General features: G+C 50.6%; 1 protein-coding gene across 6 annotated transcripts; it reads right to left on the reverse strand.

Moving 5' to 3' along the window:
• Positions 1-4,202: 4,202 nt before the first annotated feature.
• Positions 4,203-18,975, reverse strand: ZMYM3 (zinc finger MYM-type containing 3). Of its 6 annotated transcripts, none has more exons than XM_079765978.1 (25): positions 18,932-18,975; positions 16,857-17,542; positions 15,865-15,908; positions 15,479-15,551; positions 14,793-15,087; positions 14,403-14,580; positions 13,836-14,054; positions 13,396-13,546; positions 13,052-13,167; positions 12,802-12,888; positions 12,523-12,673; positions 12,116-12,288; positions 11,765-11,930; positions 11,025-11,122; positions 10,782-10,944; positions 10,403-10,518; positions 10,119-10,293; positions 9,823-9,969; positions 9,063-9,166; positions 8,583-8,751; positions 8,116-8,267; positions 7,399-7,513; positions 6,633-6,887; positions 5,773-5,890; positions 4,203-5,679 (listed from the first exon to the last, which is right to left on the reverse strand). In XM_079765978.1, the coding sequence occupies exons 2-25, from the start codon at positions 17,521-17,523 to the stop codon at positions 5,487-5,489; spliced, it is 4,125 nt and encodes a 1,374-aa protein (XP_079622104.1). In that variant the 5' UTR covers positions 17,524-17,542; positions 18,932-18,975; the 3' UTR covers positions 4,203-5,486. The 6 variants fall into 6 exon arrangements, with proteins under 6 accessions (XP_079622104.1, XP_079622107.1, XP_079622106.1 ...); XM_079765981.1 differs by lacking the exon at positions 18,932-18,975 and adding an exon at positions 18,305-18,745 and having other exon boundaries at positions 10,403-10,515; positions 15,479-15,545; XM_079765980.1 differs by lacking the exon at positions 18,932-18,975 and adding an exon at positions 18,305-18,745 and having other exon boundaries at positions 15,479-15,545.
• Between the last annotated feature and the right edge of the window lie 969 nt (positions 18,976-19,944).

The raw sequence follows: 19,944 nt of genomic DNA on the forward strand, positions 1-19,944 counted from the left end.
ACACAAAAGAAGAAATGGTAATTATTAGTATATGATAGGGTGGGGGTATGGTGGCCATCATTTTGCAACATTTGTGTATCAAATCAACATGGTGTACACTTTAAACTTAGGCAGTGTCATATGTCAATTATATCTCAATAAAGCTGGAAAAAATAGACACTTTGTCTCTCTTCTATGCCTCAGACCCACATTTCCAACTGCCTAGTATAAATGGTAACATCAAGCATCAATATTACTTTTCACATGCATTTTCTCATCTGACCTTCACAACAGTTCCCTGAGTAAGTCAGGGCATACTAAAAATGCATTTTTAAGTAAGGCTTAAATAGGTAGGCTTACCCAAGTTTCAGTGGCAGAGATATGATTAAAAATTGAAGTTTGAGAGAAACAAAGATGGCGGCATAGGTAAACACCTAAACTGCTGCCTCACACAATTTCAAAACTACAACTAAAGGACAAAACGGACATCATCCAGAACCACAGGAAGGCTGGCTGAGTGGAAATTCTACAACTAGAAGGAAAGAGAAAAGCACACTGAGACTCACAGGAGCTACAGAAGGCAGAGGTATGAAGGCACGCGCGTGGAGAGGCCTGGCAACTGAATACACGGCTGGCTTTCTCAATCGGGAGGGAGACAAAAGCTCCTGACTGCTCTGAACTCCAGTTCTGGGCGAGACTCTGGGGACCCAGACTCATACGGGAAGAAACTGGACTGTCTGGCGCAGCGGGCGAAACTCGAGGGAGGCTTTCTCTCCGAGGTGCTTGCAGCGATTACCGAGGGACACTGAGACCCAGGGGCCTCTTAGCACAGAGCTGACGGGAAGCCATAGCTGTTTGCTCCACCCTGAGACTCCGCCCCATCCAAGCTGAGCGCAGAGGCTTTTGCATATGAATGACCTGGTCCTTTGAATTCTAAACTTACCTAACAAACTGCAGCTGAGTCAGTGAGAAACAGAACATCCAAAAGAAGGCCCAAAGCCCCACAGCAGCTTGCATTGCTTCACAGCTGGGCCTCATCTGGGCACCTCCAAAACCCAAACAAAGGAGAGAAATCCGCAGATCTCTCCGTAGCTCCTGCTGGTTGGCCTCAGGCAGAGGCTAAATTAGCATCTCCTTGGAGATCTGAGAGCCAGTGTACCCAGGGGTCAGAGTAGGACCATCCAGATTACAACTCCTCAGATTCATAAGGGACACACTCAGGGGGCAGACTCAGTGAGCACCAAAGCCCCACTGAAGCAAGTCTTGTCTCATAAGGGTGTCTCCAGCACAGAAGTTCTCCCAGCTTAGATACAACTGATCCTCACAGCCAATTGGCCTGGAGGTCAATTCCTCCCAGTGATACCAACAACAATCAAGGCTTAACTACAAGAAGGCTGTGCACACAGCCCACAAAGGGGTGCACCAAGAGTGTCCACCTCAGGTAACTGGGGAGGCTGAGCCACTGGGCCCTATAGGACACCTAGCACACAAAGCCACTCTATCAACTCAGGGAAGCCGCCAAAATGTGGAGACAAAGAAACAGGTCACAAATGAAAGAAATGGAGGAAAGCAAACGACTGGATATAGAGTTCAAAACCATGGTTATAAGGTTTTTCAAGAATTTTCTAGAAAAGGCCGATAAATTTAGCAAGACCATCGAGGATATGAAAAAGGACCAACTAGAAATTAAGCATACACTGACTGAAGTAAAAAATAATATACAAAGATCCAACAGCAGACTAGAGGATCGCAAGAATCAAGTCCAAGATTTGAAATACAAAGAAGCAAAAAACACCCAACCGGAAAAGCAAAAAGAAAAAAGAATCCAAAAATATGAAGATAGTGTAAGGAGCCTCTGGGACAACTTCAAGCGTACCAACATCCGAATTATGGGGGTGCCAGAAGAAGAGAGAGAGCAAGATACTGAAAACTTATTTGAAGAAATAATGACAGAAAACTTCCCCAACTGGTGAAAGAAATACACTTACAAGTCCAGGAAGCACAGAGAACCCCAAACAAAAGGAATTTAAAGAGGACCACACCAAGACACATCATAATTAAAATGCCAAGAGCAAAAGACAAAGAGAGAATATTAAAAGCAGCAAGAGAAAAACAGTTAGTTACCTACAAGGGAGCACCCATACAATTGTCAGCTGATTTCTCAACAGAAACCATGCAGGTCAGAAGGGAGTGGCAAGAAATATTAAAAGTGATGAATAGCAAGAACCTACAACCAAGATTACTTTACCCAGCAAAGCTATCATTCAGAATTGAAAGTCAGATAAAGAGCTTCACAGATAAGGAAAAGCTAAAGGAGTTCATTAACACCAAACCAGTATTATATGAAATGCTGAAAGGTATTCTTTAAGAAGAGGAAGAAGAAAAAAAAGGTAAAGATAAAAATTATGAACAACAAATACATGTCAACAAGTGAATCTAAAAATCAAGTGAATAAAAAATCTGATGAACAGAATAAACTGGTGAATATAATAGAATCAGGGGCATAGAAAGGGAGTGGACTGACAATTCTCGGGGGGAAAGGGGTTTGGGGGTTGCGGTAAGAGGCTGGACAAAAATCGTACACCTATGGATGAGGACAGTGGGGGGGGGGGTGTAAGGGCAGAGGGTGGGGTGGGAACCTGGTAGAGGGGAGCTATGGGGGGAAAAAGAGGAACAATTGTAATAATCTGAACAATAAAGATTTATTAAAAATGAAAAAAATAATAAAAAATAAAAAAATTCAAGTTTGAGTGTTCTTTCTGCTATACCATGTTACACTGCCCACCATGTGGATATTTATCTAGTCTTGAACCCAACATGATCAAAACCTCAACTTGTTACCAACCTCTTCCTACCCCCCACTCCTCAGCCAAAAAAATAAATACAAAACCCTGTCCATTTTCCAACTTGGGTAAAGCCATCTCCCAATATAAACATGGGATTCATGCTTCATGTACAATTCTTTCTTTTTAATTTTTTTTATTTGATAGAGAAATATCAATGTGAGAGCAAAACATCAATCGTCTTCCTCCTGCACACCACTTACAGGGGATAGAGCCCAAAACCCAAGCATGTGCCCTGACCAGGAAACAAACCGGTGACCTTCTGGTGCACAGGACAATGACCAACCAACTGAGCTTCATTAGCCTGGGCTTCATGTACAATTCTTTCCTCTCCCCCAGATCCTGCAGACTTGACCTTCACGAATCCATTTTCTCTTTTCCTTCTGTATCCCCACAGCTCCCATTGAGGCCCACATAACTTTTTTTTTCAGGATGGCTTTTTTTTCATTTAAATTCTTTATTGTTTAAAGTATTACATATGCCCTTTTTCCCCATTGACCTCTCCCGGCCACTCCCACCCTCAGCACATGCCCTCACCCATCTGTGTCCATTGGTTATGCTTACTGGTATACCCACATAACCTGTCATACCCTTTTCACTGGTCTCCTGGCCTTCAGACCTGCTACCACCCCTGTCCTCCATATTGTTCTAGGGATCTCCTCCCTAAAACAACAGATCTGATCCTGTAATTCCCTGACTGGAAAAACCTCAGCCTTTGCTTGTGCTGGTCCCCAACTCCTCCCACTTACTGAGGCCCAGGTCAAATGCCACCTTGTTCAGAAAACTCATACAAACTCCCTATAATCTCTTCCTTAAATTATTAATTTTATTTAAGAAACATTGATTTATTGTTCCATTTATTTATGCATTCGTTGGTTTAATCTTGTATGTGCCCCGACAGGGGATCAAACCCACAAACTTGGTATATCAGGATGACACTCTAACCAACTGAGCTACCGGGCCAGGTCTAACCTCCCTATAACCTTAAAGTGAGTTCCTTATTCTTCTACTCTCCCACAGCACTATATATTTCTTTCTGCATCTTACAACTATCTCTTCCTATCCCCTTTAGCCTGGGAACCTGCTAGAGATAGGATCCTGGTCTAATTAATCTTTGTCTTCTCTGAATCTAGGTCCTTAAACATTGTAGGTACTTAATAGCTAGCTATGGAATACATTTTTCCCTTGTGTCTGGAAACTTGTTATGAAAAGGACCATATTCCAAGTGGATTCATTCAGTGAGGTAGGTAAAAATGATTCTCAAACTGAGGTAGGACACTTCTCTTCACGCCCTAAAAGATTTGACATTGTCTGGCATGGCTTCCACATATCCCTCACCTCTCCAAACACTGTTCTTCCTCCCCAGGAAAAGGCAAGAGACAATTTTAACTCTTTATTTGAAACAAACAATTCCAGAGACAGAAGGTTAGTCGTGACAACAGCTTCTCACTACAACACAAGGGCGGGCATGGCTCACTGAAGGGATAGGCCAGGTACCGCAGAACAATATATACAATTTAAACAGTGGCTAAACTGGTAGCAGTTTTAAAAACACAAAAAGGAGGCTAGGAAACAGCAAAGCCAACAGGAACAGAACTGGGTACCCCCTTTGCTGGACACTAATAGTTTTCTGGAACTACAAAAGCAAGATGGGGAAGAGAGTAGATGTAGGCAGTGGAGGCAGGACACAGGTCCACAGCTCCTCCCTATTCTTTAACTGCAGTTCCCATCCTGTATGACCCAAGGTCCCCACAGGCTTGGCCTGGCTCTTTTAATGGGGTAAGAACAAGAGTGGGGAACCCAGCCCCAACCCAAATCAGAAGGTGGTTTTTGCCTTGGGAACTGTGTCCATTGAACTAAAGGGAGGCAGTTACAGAAGGGGGCTAAGCATGTTGACACATGGCTCATATCAACCTAAGATGGCAGAGAAAGACAAACACATAAACCAAGGGGACAGCAGTTTGCTCCCCATACTTAGTCATTCTCTGCCTTTAAAGAAAAGAAAGCATGTGGAAGTTTTTTTTTTTCAATTGCAGCACCAAGGATTGGTGCTTGCAGGAGTAGGGAGGGGAACAAGGTGGCCAGGGGGTTCCAACAACCAGTTATCTCAGGGGAGGGGAAGAGTATCTAAGTTCTGTGTTTTAGGTAAATGGTCCCCCTCGTTACTTTCAGAGTTTCTTTCATATCTTTCATATAAGCCCCTTTAGCATGGTACTGGGGAAGAATGGAGAAAGGAGTGGGCACAGGGCAGTGAAGGCAGCTGGATTCTTCCCTTGGCCAAATCTAGGAACAAGGGGCTTTAGTAACCTATATGGGATGGGTCAGGAAACCTAAAGCCAACAGGATCACCAGAGCTATTAACACTCCATCCAGAGTCTGGCCCCAGGAGAAGGGGTTTACTCTGAAGCATAAAGAAAATGGCCTAGCTGGTTTTTGCCTATCACTAGTTGATCAGCCCTCGAGTAGAGAGGACTGGGGCCCCGCGGTTGTCAAATGGTTTGGAAGAAGGTAAAAGCCAGGAGTTCCTAGGGAAGGCAGGGAATGGATGAGTAGAAAAGGGCACTCATGGCCCTTCAGAATGAGTAGCATTGGTTCCTGGGCCAGTCGCCCTGTGGGACGTGGTGACAAGCCAGACACTGGTGTGAAAGATGGATACAGATGGGTTCAGTCCAGGTCTTCATCCCCAGTACGACCCAGCTCCTCATAAATCTCACGCACGGCTAGAATGCGATTGAGCATACTCTCCAACATGCTTCGGTCCATGGGGATCACAGAGTACCAGAGAGGTGACTCAGCGATGCAGGACCGCTCAGGTTGTAGGTAGAACACATCGTTGCGAGTCCGGAGGCTTTCAGGACTGCAATGGTGGGGTGGGACAGATTAGTACTGAGGCAAAGTGGATCCCATGGGTCCCCATGCTAATGCCATTTCTGCAAACCTGCCAACTCACCATTTTGAGAGATAGAATTCATAGAACTTGACAGGGCAGCGGAGGGGATTCATGCGGTTCTCACGCTGCTCTAAGATAGGGGCTTCATCTTCTCTCTTCCGCTTCCCAGAACCCATGTCTGTAGAGGAGGCAAATGACTCAGACTTGTTAAAAGCACAGTCTCAACAAGCCACTCTAGGTGCACAGTGGGAAGGCCTCAGGACACACAATACAGGCTCATAAAGAAATAAAGGCAGAAGAGTCAGTAGGTCTTCCCACACCAGCCAAACTGCAGGGTGATGCTCTGTAACCCACTCCCCCTATCCTATTCACATTGTTTAAGTCTTTACAATCTTGCCCTGTTGCAAGGATGGGCTTACCTTCTGGGATTAAAAAAAAAAAAAGCATGATGGACCTAACCCCCATTAAACTAGTCCAGGTTAGAGGCTCAGGTTCCAAGAAGGAACCGTGGGAACTGCACTCAGACAGGTCAGGATTTCAGGGCCAGAACAGAAATCAAGGTGCCGTCCTTATAATGCCCAACAGCAAAGAACCATGGAACGACTGTCTCATTGTCAACTCTCTCCCAACAGACAATACACCCAACAGCTTCCCACCTGTCCACTACCCCGCCAAAAGTAGAAAAGGTCAACTGCCTTGAAATGGGGAAAGGTGGAAGCAGGCAGCTGGGTGACCTCCTATTTATGCAACAGCCACTAATCATCAGGTTGAAGGACTGGCTGTTTTTACCTGTTCTGCAAATGTACAAATGGAAGGTCAGGGAAGACAATGATCAAGGAGAGGGCCAACCTAGTAATTAAAATGGAGCATAGAAGAGGAGAGCAGAGAGGGAGGAAAGCAAAAGAGGGGCAGCCTCATACCTCGCCCTTTCCGCTGGCGGACAGGGGCGTAGTAGCGGATGCTCACCACCTTGGTGGTGCCTCGGGGGGTGGTGCACTTGCGGGACTGCCGCACCACATTGGTGAAGGAGAGCTGCATGTGTTCCTCAGCCGTCTGCAGCCCAAAAAACTTAGTGTTGAAGAACATGAGGGTGTTGAGAAGGACAAAGGGTGAGTAGACCCCCAGCTGCTTACACTCCCAGAGGTGTTCTTCCTCCACTCGGGAGAACACTGTGTCTGCAATGGTCAAGGAGAGGCTAGTCAGGAGCGAGCAACTACCCAAGCCCTGATCCCAGACATTCTGCTCATAAGTATTTCTGTTCAGTAAGTTTCCACTGTGCACAAAACCCTGACACCCTGCTGTATTACACAATAGGACTAGATGGGTTTTTATATAGCTTCTACCTGCATTTGGAGCTTCTCTCATCACCCACAAGTTATAGGCAGGTAGATGTCAACTTTGAGGAGTCCCACAACTTCTTCCTTTTTTTTTCAATTACCACCCAAACTCAGGCCACCTTTTGTGGTTCCAGAAATAGTTGTTCAGACTTAAGTCTTGATCCCCTCCTCATGTTCAAGGACAGGGGCTCTGCGTTCTCAAGCTCTCAACTCCGAGGCACCCAGCTACATGCTCCTGCCCTCAGACTCTCTGTGAAGAGTGGCAGACCAAACAGCCTGGGACTTTTGGGATGGTGTCTCTGAAGAATGGAGAGAAGGGTATAGGGGTTGCTAAGTCCCTGTCCCTTACTGTTTGGAAGGAGTGTGGGCTGCCAGGTACTCAGAGATTTGTTGAGTTCTTGAACGAAAGTCAGGTAGTAAAGGTCCGTGAAAATGTTCACCATTCGGTTATTTTCCAGCAAGTACTAGAGAAGGAAAAAGAGACACACATAAAGCTAGACTCTAGGTCCTAGAGAAAAGACAGTGATACCAAAGGCCCCAGGCACAGCAACCTTGATAATTAGGAGATGGTGGTAAATAGCTGCTCAATTGCATGACCCAGAGTGCTTTTCCCCAGATATACCTACAACTCTGAGGCACCAAGGCCTTGCTGGAAGAGGAGGAGGCATGGAAGAGATGTATCACAGCAGCTTCTTCACAAGCACAGACCCCTTGTCAGGTAATGATGCATGGCTGACCTCTCCTAGTGGGTACTAAACATTACCCCACCACCCAAGGAGCCCAGCTCTACCCATCCCTCCCCTCCTGGAATGGGTTTGAGGATTACAAAGGGGACCCAGAGAGCAATGAAGACGGCTCCTTGGCCAACAGTCCTGGGACACAGCTTCGATTTTAGAGGAGTATTGACATGTGTTGTCCTGCTTGGAGTAGGAGACAAAAGATTGCCTGCTTAGGATAGCAGACAAAGTGAGGACCAGGGAGTGGACAGAATAATTTCTGCTGGGACCTTGCCTGCTGTGTTGCTGTGTTGAAAGTGACTACAACTGAGGTGGTGTGTAAGGGGTACCTGTTGGATGCCAAGACACAGGTAGTAGATGCTGTCAGGTTCATATCTTTCACCGTTGGGTCGAGTGATTTCTCTCACAAACTGGGCCAGACCGTAGTTGAGCTCAGCAGCTGAGCAGGCCAGAATATCTTCTTTGATACGCATAGGTTTCGCTGCAGTGATATGTAGTGAAAGTGGATAGGAGTAAGAAAACTTCACATTGAGAATTTCATTTAGCTCCACCATTAATTCCTTCATCACTTAGTCATGTCCAGCTCCAGAACAAACCACCAATTGCCAAAAGAGCCCTAAGCCTTGAAATATAGACAGCATCTCCCCTTATTTTGCAACTCCTCCCAATGTTCACAGGATACCCTTTACATAATGACAGCATTATCATTCATAGACATCTTCAGCTGAATCACAGCCCTGCTCCTTTCCCCTTCCCCTCCTCCTCCCATCCCCGCCTCCCTCCCCTGGGTACTTACGGCCAAAGCGCAACTCATCACCCTTGCTGGTTTCTCCATTGGCATATTTTGATTGTACCCAGCACTTCCAAGCATTGACACCATATGAATAGTTAAGTCCAGTACAGCTTGGCTGGCTGCTCATGGAGTCCCGGGAACAGCTCTCTGAAAGCACCAGCCGCTTTTGACCCTGGAGGGGAAAAGAAAGGAGGTGGGTTCAAGGAGATAAGGTCAGGAACACCATGGAAACTAGTCAGGACAGTGTTTATCAGCAGGGGAATGGGGGACTGATGTCAGAACACAGCTATGGAAGCACAGAGCCCCAGGAATAGCTCTGATTACTTCGGGAACTGGAGAGAGAGCAAAGTTTGTGCTCTGAATGATGGAGAAAGGAGGTCAGCCAGGGAAGGTAAAGCTGCTGACTTGGCTATGAAAGCACCCCATCCCTGGCCGTTTGAGCCTCCATCCCTCTTCTGTGGATACGGCAGCCCCAGCCCTCACCTTCCTCATGGTTCGGGGAAGGTCTTGTTCAGTAGACACGTCCTCAGGCCCTACCAGGCCACAATCAAAGAGGAAGTCTACACTGGGGTTAATGTCCAAAGGATCTGTTAGAGGTGAAAGGAAGTAAACTGATTTTTAAGATCTCAACACTGTAGCCCTCCCACCCCATCCCTGCTACTTGCACACCTGACTTGAGAAAAGCTTCTGAGACAGCTCCAATTGCACTCAGTAGGAACCAGCAAAGCCAGATGAAGAACAGGCTCAGAGGCACAGAGATGCAAAAATTCACAACAATGGTAAAGCTCATAACACTACCAAACTGCACACTCAAACGTGGTAAATTTCATATTATGTGTTTTACCACAATTAAAACAAAACAAGCCTGACCGGTGTGGCTCAGTTCGATTCCCAGTCAGGGCACATGCCCAGGTTGTGGGCTCGATCCCCAGTGTGGGGCGTACAGGAGGCAGCCGATCGGTGATTCTCTCTCATCATTTATGTTTCTATCTCTCTCTCCCTCTCTTTTCCTCCCTGAAATTAATAAAAATATATTAAAAATAAATAAATAAAACAAAACAAGACTCAAGTGTAAAATCATGCATCTATTCCAGTATCTCTGCCACTACTCCCTTGACAGCCTTTTGTCAGTGGTCACAAGGAGCACCATTAGGTTCATGCTCCAGGTCATACACAAAAACACTCCTTTCCTTATGGCACAAATGCTACCATACCCAGTGGGCATGCCTTGAATTCCACTCACTCTTGGGGAAGTCTGCCTCCAAATCTTGCCCAGGTTCATCCAAGACATTGGCCATCTTGACAGCCATTGCCAGGACATCATCTCGAGCTGGCCCAAACAGGTCACAATCTTCCAGAAGTCCCTCTGCGCTCTGGTTGCTCACAAGATCTGGGAGGAAGAGAAGTTGGCTTAGTCACTGCAGCTCTTACCTAGCTCCCTCACAGGCTTCCAGGGGCTGATTCCAACCACTCCCCCCACGTAGGCAGAGACAGACTAGTAAAACCCTGACTCCCTCATTGCTGCTGTCCATGGCATACCACAAAGGTCAGATGAGGCCTTGTCTAACTCTTCAGCCTCTGCAATCATTTCTGCCATAGCCAGGATGTCGGCCTCCAAGGGGTTGGAAGGGATCTTCACCTTCAGCTCCTCAATAGTCTCCACAATCTTGTCTGTGCTCTCCAAGGTAGTGGGCAGGAACATGGGCACAGGTACCTGGAGACATAAATCCCAACTAAACGCCCAAGAACCAAACCAGTAGATGAGAGGGACAGGTGGTGAGAGTAAGGGACAGTGGTGGGTCAATTCTGGACAGGAAACTTACCGGGATGGGCATTGAGAAAGGCACTGGGACTTTCTGGCAGTACAGATGCATAGGCACTGGCACAAAGATGGGCACTGGGATAGGCAGCACAATCACCTGTGGCTTCCACTCTTCTGCTGACAAGAAAGGGGTCTTTTCAGAGCCCATGTTAGGTGGGTCACATCTGACCCACTACCTGATACTTGCCTGTCATCCCCAAAGCTCATTGTCACAAAACGGCCCTTGCATCAAAGGTAGAGAGTCAACTCTGTGATTCTAGGATAACCATATTCATGATACTTCATCCACCTAAGAAACCCCCTTGTCTAGCTCCTAGGCACAGGGCTGCAGGCCTAGAACTATAAAATAAAGCCTGTGGTATCTAGGTACCCTGGCTCACCTGTCTGACTCCCTTTGGACTTCATCTCCACTTTGCAGGAGACCCCCCGATTCTGCATCAGAGGCTTACACATGGCAGCTTTGTTTTTGCGGGGCGTGGCTGGGGGTGGTGCAGAGGGAGGAGGAGTAGAAGCAGTGGGACCCAACCGGATCTTCACAGGGATCTGCAGACAAAGGAACGTTAGTGCCACCAAATGCTAGACCCTCCTCTGAGACCATCCTTCCCCCTGGCTTTTGCCCTGACCTTGCCCAGATTCCCATTTTCCTCTGGGGTCTTCACTGTATTGCTGTTCTCCACTTTGGTTTGAGAGGGTGTCTGGGGCTTTGCCTCAGAAGACTGACCTGTAGATCAAAACAAATGAATGTTTTCCTCTGTGGAACTAGCTCTCCATTTTCATCATCCTGTTCCAGGAGAGCTTCATTAAGAGATACATCAAATGTGAACAGGAAGTCTAGAATTTCTCCTCCTTACCATCCCAGGCCTAGTCTTCTCTAGGCCCCAGAAACAGTGGCCAACAAGATTCTTTGCCCTGGCTGACACAGAGAATGAAAAAGATTAAGCTTCCCCAATGACCCATAATTTGAGCTCTTTCATTTCATGGCCTTCAGGAGTTTGGTACCCCTGGAGTACCCCAGAGCAGCCAGGATAATAGTCTTGAAACAATAATGGCCTTCAGTTTCACTAAAGGCAGAGCTTATGCTGATGCTTCCTTCTCTCTGAAAACTAACCACAGTCCCCACATGCCCCATCCTACCTGGTACCCATTCCCTAAAAATACATCCATTATAGAAAATCAGTGGAAGGTAGCTCTGGAAACCTTTAAACAAGACTCCCCCTAGTATCTGCACAGTCCAGAAGCTAAAAGAGAGCACAGTACCAGGCACTCTGGCCAGGGATGAGATGAAAGAAGAAGAAGAGAGGGGCTGGGGCCAGGATTAGAGTCCAGGCTAGTTCTAACAGAGTGCCTCCTGCCCGGGACTCACTGTTCAGGAGGCTCTCGGGCCCACTCTGGGTGTCCAAGTTGGGTTGGTTCTGCTGGCTATAGAAGCGCAGCAGACACTGTTGGTTGCAGAAATGACGGATCTGCCCACGCCAGTGGATGGTCTCTAGCAGCTTCCCCTGTCGCTTACAGGCATGGCACCGGGCAGCCTGTGGGTATTGACAGGATGATCAGACCTGCATCCCTAAAACATGCTGAGCCCTTTGCCCTGGGATAAGTAAGCTCTTCCTTTGGAGGCTAGTCAGCTGGAGCCCCCTCCCTGGAGATTGGCCCACACCTGATCACAGCACAACAGCCCTGTTACCGTCTCCACCCTTTCTGTCCCCCCCCTTACCTTGCAGTACCACAGCAGGTACTTGCTCTTACAGTCCTCACTGCAGAAGTCCCAGGTGCTGCCATCCAGCTGCTCGGTGACTCCACGCTGGCAGGTCTGGGAGCAGTAAGTACAAGTGATACAGCACAGTCCCAGCTTCTTAGTGAAGTCCTGTTTGTACAGCAGCACACAGCCTGGAAAGAATCCAGAGACACAGAAATCTCCATGGCTGTGAGACCTACCTTTTTTCAAGGTGGTACAACTGAAATCTCTCCCCAACAGTCTCTTGAGCCTTAGGATGGACAAGGGCCCGCACATCCTGAGTAGAAGGCCCTTGCCCCAAGACCGCATCCCAAGCCCTCATCCTTTCTCTGCCAGTCTCCCTGCTGTGTGATCCAAGGCCTCTGACCCCTTCTCCATTTCCTTACCTTCGCTGCAGAAGCTCTTTTCCACCCCGCTGAACCGGAGTTTCTCATGCAGGAGTTTCTCCTGCCGGCAATGCTCACACTGCGACACCACACCCCGAAGCCGCTTGAAATCCTCACAGCAATCACGACAGCAGAACTGGAACACCTGGTCCTAAGATTGGGTCACAGGGCAGGGAGGAGAGTGCTGTGACATCGGGACCTGGCAAAAGCCAAGTGGAAGGACCCCTTCAGACAGATGTCTAGTCATGTGGCAAGATATGGGCAGGGTGGGGGTCTTACCTGCCAGTCCAAGACCTCAGGCTTGCCACTGAAGAGGCTGTGGCAGTAGTGACAGCTCAGGTGAATGCCCCCTTCGGGGCTTGTGCGCTGGAGGGAAGGAAGACAAGTAAGGGAGGGGCAAGAAGTGTGTGGTGGTGGGGGGGAGGGGAGGTCAGGCTTGTTCTTTGCTTTGCCCAGGCCTACGTACCCCGATTTTCATACCCTCTCTATGGCACCACACCCTTTATCCCTGGTCCAGGGTCTGAAGTACCTGGAACTTGGTCCAGCAGCTGGGGCTGCAGAATTGGTAGACTGTGCGATCGACCTTGTTGTAGTAACAGGGGTCAGAGAGGCTGCGGCGGCAGAAGCTGCAGGGTCGGGGAGGGCCTGGGGCATAGAGAGAAAGGAAGAGCGAAAGAGAGAGGAGAGAGAGAGAGAGCACAGAAGGTGTAAGGCAGTGCAGAGATGGATAGATGGAACAGGAAATCCACGGGAAGACGTGGTTGGGGCTGAGGTCAGGTAGCAGGGATTACTTTAGAAGAGGGGAGTATGAGATGGGGGGGGGAGTAGAAGGAAGGCCAGCAGGGGTCTCAGAGAAGAGGGCTTTGCACCTACCAGTGAGCCCTGCCTGCTTCACTTTGTAAGAGGTGGTACAGCAGAGGGAACAGAACAAGCTCGTCTTGCCATTACGATCCACATGTGATAGCATCTCAAAGTTCTTACACAGGGTCTTGCACCAGACACAGGGGTACACACGTGTGTTTTTCTGTGAGGATGGGGAAGGAGAGGCTGAGGCTGGATTTGTCCCTTCACTTTATTTTTAAAATTTTTAAAACATGAAATATTTCAAGCATACAAAAAAGTATAGATGATGATATAACAAAGACCTGTGTATCTACCAGCCAGCTTCAAAAAATAAAACATAACAGATACAATTGAAACCCCCTTTATTTGTTTTATTCCTCCCAGCCTCGACCCATCAGGCACCTTTATTTATCACCCAAGAACCGCACCCCCTTCCACAGCCCTCTAATGCACTACTCCCTCGGCCCCACCTTCTTGTACGCCCCCAAGCAGGTTGTGTTGCAGAACCGCTTTTGTTGGCCCTCATGGAAGAGGAGCTCGGGGCCAGGGGTCCCGGTCTTGGTATAGATGTAAGCCCCGCACTGGTCACAACAGTTGGTTTTCAGTCCCTTGTTGGCCCGGAATTTGGAGAAGCAAGAATCACTGCAGAGCCGGTGCACCACGCTGCCATTGCTGACCTCATGCTGGACCTGCCACACACACACATATCCTGAGCTGGGGCCTGACCACCACCACCCACCCCGATGCAAGGATAGCCCACCCAACCTCACCCTACACCTTCACAGCATACATTGTACCCAGGGACCCCCCCAACCTGCACATCAGGCTGCCGACTTGATGGTGAGGTCCTGGGAGGCAAGGAAGGCCAGCTGCACACATCCTAGAGAAGCTCTAATCTTGAATACACTCCCTCACAATGGATGCCTTTCCTCCCCACACCCCTCCTCCACAGGGCCTGGCCCCTGCAGCCCCAGGATTGCAGGGGCAGGTCAGGACTGGCCAGGCTCTGTACACCAGCCCCCATCAAGCTTCCTCACCTCTCCAGTCTTCTGGCATATGCTGCAGCGAGTAGCATCAGCAGGATCCCCGGACTGGGGGATTGGGCGCTGCTGCTGGGCCTCATACAGGGAGAGGCAGACGGATGTGCAGAACTCGTGGAAGGAGCCTCCTGAACCAGTCTGCGCCACAACCAAGTCCTTGGTGTTCCAGATCTCCCTGCAGATGGGAACAGGCTTGAACATTCATTTGTTTCATCAGCTTCCAGCCTTCCCCTGGGATCAAGGACCACAGAGCAAATGCTCTCCGAGCCCCTACCCAAATTGCCTCTCTCTCTGAGTTCCACTAGGTTCTTGCCAACATAGTCTCTGTTTCACCCATTATTCCTGGCCTGATGCCTGCCCTTTCCACACCCCAGTACCCTCACGTACTTCTTGCAGAAGGTACAGGTCTTTTTGCCCGAGGGCTTTCTGGAGAAAGTGGTGAGACAGGATGAGGAACAAAAGAGCTGAGGCAGCCCCTTGCGTTGATAGGCCGTCTGCCCCTTCTGCAGCGGTGTCCGGCAATGTGCACAAGTCATCTTGGTGCCCACCGCAGAGCGCCCGGCCCTTTGTGCCACACTGGAGCGTAGGGACATGCGAGGAGAGCGCCGGGGCCGGAATGGCACAAAATCCTCATCATTGGGGTCATCTACCATGGCATCAGAATCCTCATCTGATACTGGAACTGAGGAAGGGGGGGGGGGCATGAGAAAAGGCTACCAGACCATGTCTCCAACCATCCCCTGACCAACAGGTAGCTCTACTGCTCCTGGGATCCCCTCAGTTCTTGCCTTTATTTCCTCCCCCACCCCATCACATTGATAACTTAAGTCACTAGTGTCACTCTCCCTTAGGGAGGGGCTCTAAGTGGGAAGATTCTTCGGGACAGGGATTGCAGAGCTGAAACAGGAAACTCCATTCTCACTGCTCTTGTTTTCAATCACCTCCACTGCCCCTGGTTCCCATGCCAACCCAGAGCACAGATAGGCACGTCACACTCTGCATGGAGCCAGGAGATCCATGGCAGCCACTTCCCACTCATCCCACTGGGTCACATTTCCTCAAGTCCTACTCACTGCTCTCAGTGGAATCCACAACCTCAGGTTTTGGAGGTTCTACTCTTCTAACGCGCTCACTTCTCTTCTGTACCTTGGAAACATGGGGAGGGAAGGAAAGCTGATACCAGGGACAGGCTAAAGGGCCAGCTGCACTAGCACAGGGTTTAGGGGGGTACAGAAATAGGAGGGAGAAGGGAGAGTAGGGACCCTTGGCCCAGCCCATAGAAGGAGGGGAGAAAAGGAGGCTGGACTTGACCTTAAGAAGCAGTAGACATAAGGGCTCCCTCCCTCCTCCTAACTCTCCTCACACACACCCTCTGAAGATCTGGGAGGGAAAATGAAGGGTCTGTCCTTCCTAGAGATATAGGGGGAACCAGACTCCTTCCAATCCCCTCCCCCCTCACCCTCTCAGGCGGCTTCTCACTCGCCTTCCCAGTCAGGCCATCTCCTGCAAAGGAAGCAGAAAGCAGCCTAAATCTTCAACCTGCCCTCACACCCCCTTCCTGGACCAACTTCATTCCTGGGGAAGAACTTACTCAAAACTGAAAGGAAAAACTCAAGTGCCTTCTTGGGGCCCCTCTCAGGGTTACCTCAAGCTCTGCACTAAGGGGAGGGTGGTGGTGCAGCTACTCTCCATAGGAAAAAAAATCCTACTCTTCCTACCAGCTTTCTGTCCCAATCACTGGGAGTCAAGGAAGCAGAGGTAACATACCTTTCATCCAAAATTTATAGTTTGCCAACAAAAACCAATGCAATCCCCCAAAGGTAGGTAGCAAGGGGAGAAGGTAGGTCCTCTGGACTCAGATGGTTATATAAGCGTTAAGACCCTGGTCACAGCCTGGGAGAGATACCACTAGGCAGAACAGGGGAGAAATTAGAGCCTCTCCAAGTCTAGGCTGTCCCTCCCCTATCAGAGACTCAACCCTAGGCCCTGCATTTCTACCATTCCCCTGAATTCATGATGCTGCCAGAGGCTCCAGAACCTAGTCATCATTCATAAAACCCGGAATCTCCACTCTCATTTAGAACAAACCATCTGGAAAGATCTTAGAACCAAGAAGCCTGGAGTCCTCCCCAAATCCTGAAGGACCTGGCACCAAAAAACCACTCACCTATGAAAAAGGGAATCTCTCCCACCAAATTCACTTTCTAACCCACCTGAAACCTCACCTCTATTCCTCCTCCACAGCAGCTGAGCTTCCCCCCACCCCTACCTTCCTTAATCTTCACCACCCCTATTTCTCCCTCCCAAACCCCCAACTCCTTCATACACATCCTCTCATCTCTCAAACCTTCTCCTCCTCCTCCTCCCCTTCTTCCCCAAACATACACAGCAGCCCCTCCTTACTCACACCCTCTCTCCAACCTTGATTCTCCAGCCGAGTAGACAACCTACCTGGTAATGAAGGGTGTGCAGGGGGGCTAGGGCCCCCAGGTTTGGCCTGAGAACTGTTGATTCCATCCCCCAGAGTCTCTCCCACTGAAGGGCTGGGGGGGCCATTTGGGCTCTGTGGCTGCCCTTGGGGAAGATCCTCCTCCTGCCCAGGGGAGCCCCTTCTCCCTGTAGCTTTGGAGGTGGTCTCCTCCTCTTCAATATGTGGGGACTGAAGATTTATTGGAGAATCTGGAGCCAAAGATTCTAGTAGCCCCTCGGGTGAAGAGAGATTCGCCCCAGACCCTGGGTCAGGTGGCACCACCTCAGGGGTCTGGCCCCCTGGTCCAGGCTCTAGGGTCTGATCTCCTGCATCCCATGCAAGGGTCTCCTCAGGACCATGGTCCACCTCTGGGGGGGAGGGGGCTTTATAGAGCAGCCCCCCCAGCCCCAGCAGCTCAGTGGTTCCATCCAGAACTCCAGGGTCTTTTTCCAGGCCAGCAGGGGTATCAAGCAGGTCCAGGGCTCCTGAGGATGGAGAAGGGCCAGGGGGGGCCCATCCTCGAGTTGGGGCAGTCTGAGATTCCAGTAGATCCTCTCCAAATTCCATGTCTACTGGAAGGTCTCCAGCCAGGGGCTTCTCTGGCAGGGTCAATGGGTCAAACGGACTGGGGAAATCACTGGGGTCCATGAGGACGGCTGGATATGGGCTGTAGATTAGGGGTAGAAGAGGGGGCAGAAGAGGTGGTCTTCGCCAGAATTCCTTCTTATATAGGCTCTGGGACACACCCCATCATCCACTCGAATTTCTCATGAACAGCCCCCACCACAAACGGCGAGCATTTCTACAGGCTTAGTCCAAATGACCACTCCCCCCCACCACCACCACAAACAGCGCCCCCTGTAGGGAGAGGCGTTCCCCGCCCTGGCCCTGCGCCCACACTCGCCAGGCAGTTAGTCGTTGGCCGTATCAGCCCGCCTGCCCCCACCACCCCAGTGCAACTCCCAGTTTCCCTCCCTCTTTACCTTTCACCCCCCCCCAACTCAGGCTGAACGCCCTAATAGAGTCGCCTAGGGCCGTACCCACCAGGAGCCTTCCCGCCCCCACGATATCAGTTTCTACCCCCTCCACTCGCTCCTAGAGCCCCCCAGCTCTCCAGTCTCTACCTACCCTGTCTGGCCCCACCCCCCTCACCGCGCTGCAAGGCCCTCCCTCAGCCCTTTCCTCGCCCCCACAAATTGCCCTTCCTAACCCCTCCCCCCAGTTACCTTTCATTTCAGTTCGCCCACTTCCTCAGCCTCGTCACCCTTCCCTATAGCTCTCTCAGTCCTCCTTCTCCTGTTGCCCACCCCCCACCTCAGGCATTTACAGGAAGACATTTTGGAGCTACGATCTCTCTCAGACCCCCCTCCCGGTTTCTTCAAGATCCCGCCTGCAGGTTCCGTTCGGCTAGATCAGGCCCGACCCCTACCTGCGGCAGGGTTAGTGTAACGGCTATAAGCCTAGAACTGCAGACAGAGACGGCCCCGCGCTCCTTCTCCACCTCCCTCCCCAGCAGCCGGGACAGGGGTCGCGGCCCCTTTAAATGGCAGCGCAGCTCGCAGCGCCTAGCGCTCTGCACCAGGCGGGCGGGCGGCGCCAGCAACCAACCCCATTGGCTGGCTCCAGGAGGGGGCTCGCGAGACAGCGCCGGCCCCCGGCGCGAGACTCCCAGCCCAGTGGCCGCCTGGAAATTGTGGAGTGGAGCCTAGTTGTTGGAGATGGAGCTTGAGCCCCCGCCCGGGGCCCCGTTAGTTGAAGAGGAAAAGATAGGCTCTGGAGCCTTGAAGCCCGCCCCCGGGAAAGGCGGCACCCCCTTTCCGCCGAAGGGCCAAGTACACTAAGCCACAAAAAAAAGATCAACTCACCTGTTTCCCTTACCTGGCTCAAGAGTCTGCCCCCCTCACACCCGTGCCCGCCCTATACCTCCTGGAGCCCACTCTACCCGCGATCCCCTCCTCTCATTCAAATGGTTCCCGGTCCCCTCCCCCTCCCCATGTCTCTTCGCTTCCCACTCGTGTTCAATCCCTCGGCGTCCGTCCCCCTCAGCAGTCCCTACCTACGCCATGCAGCAAGCGCCTGCCAAGATTACCCTTCCCCCAACCCCACCTCTCCGGGGCCCGCCCCCTGGGCGACTGTTGGGGGTAATGAGTGACAGCAGAGGGTGAGGGGAGGTAGGGACCCAGCCCTCACGTGCTCCTCCTCCCCTCGTCTGCAGCCCCGGCCCCCCTCCCCCCCAACCATTCTGAGAGTCATAGTTGTGGGGTGTTTTGAGCTTGCTCTCCAGCTACCCAGGGCGGGTTAAATGGCTCTGGCTTAGTAACAACGCCTATGCAGTAACTGTTACTTCCAGAAGACTCCAAAACCAGGTCCTGCAAAGCCACTCTCCCCGCCCCCACCCCCCCACTCCCTCAAGGGTCTTAGGGTAAGTTCTGGGATCTTCCAGAGTCTTCCCGCAGGGGCTCCCTGCGTTATCGCTTCAGTAGATTTCCTCATCAAGGCCCGTAGCTCTTTTCTCTCTCTCTCTCTCTCTCTCTCTCTCTCTCTCTCTCTCTCTCTCTCTCTCTCTCGTCTGTCTCAGTCTCCCTCCCTCTTTCGTTCCATCCCGGTCGACCTGTTTCCTCCCCCCACTCCCTTCTCCCTCTCCTCCCCCCACTCCCCTCTCCCTCTCCCTCTCCCAGGCGCGTACTCTCTCTCTCCCAGTCTCTTTTTGTCTTAAGTCTCTGTCCCTCTGCCTCTCACACGCGCGAGCACCCACGTGCACGCGCACGTACGCTCCCCTCTTGGATGGTCCTTAGAATGTGGGTGTGGCTGAGGTTGGGGCTGGATAAGTGGGGTAGGGGGAAGGGGCACTAGCATTGGGCCTACTGGCTTTAAAAAATGTGTGCCAGGATCCATTTTCAGTCTCCATTATAGTTTGAGCACTTTACAATCCCCGCTCCCCACTTTGCTCCTCCTACCCCTGGGGCTGAAGAGTGTTTAGTATCCGAGGTACTAGTGGAGGCTCAGGCTAGAAGGAGTCCTGCCACAGATTTAGAAACAAGGTTTGGTGTTCCGTGCCTACTCCAGTCT

The sequence above is a fragment of the Cnephaeus nilssonii genome (assembly GCF_951640355.1).
Source record: "Cnephaeus nilssonii genome assembly, chromosome: X".
Lineage (NCBI taxonomy): Eukaryota > Metazoa > Chordata > Mammalia > Chiroptera > Vespertilionidae > Cnephaeus > Cnephaeus nilssonii.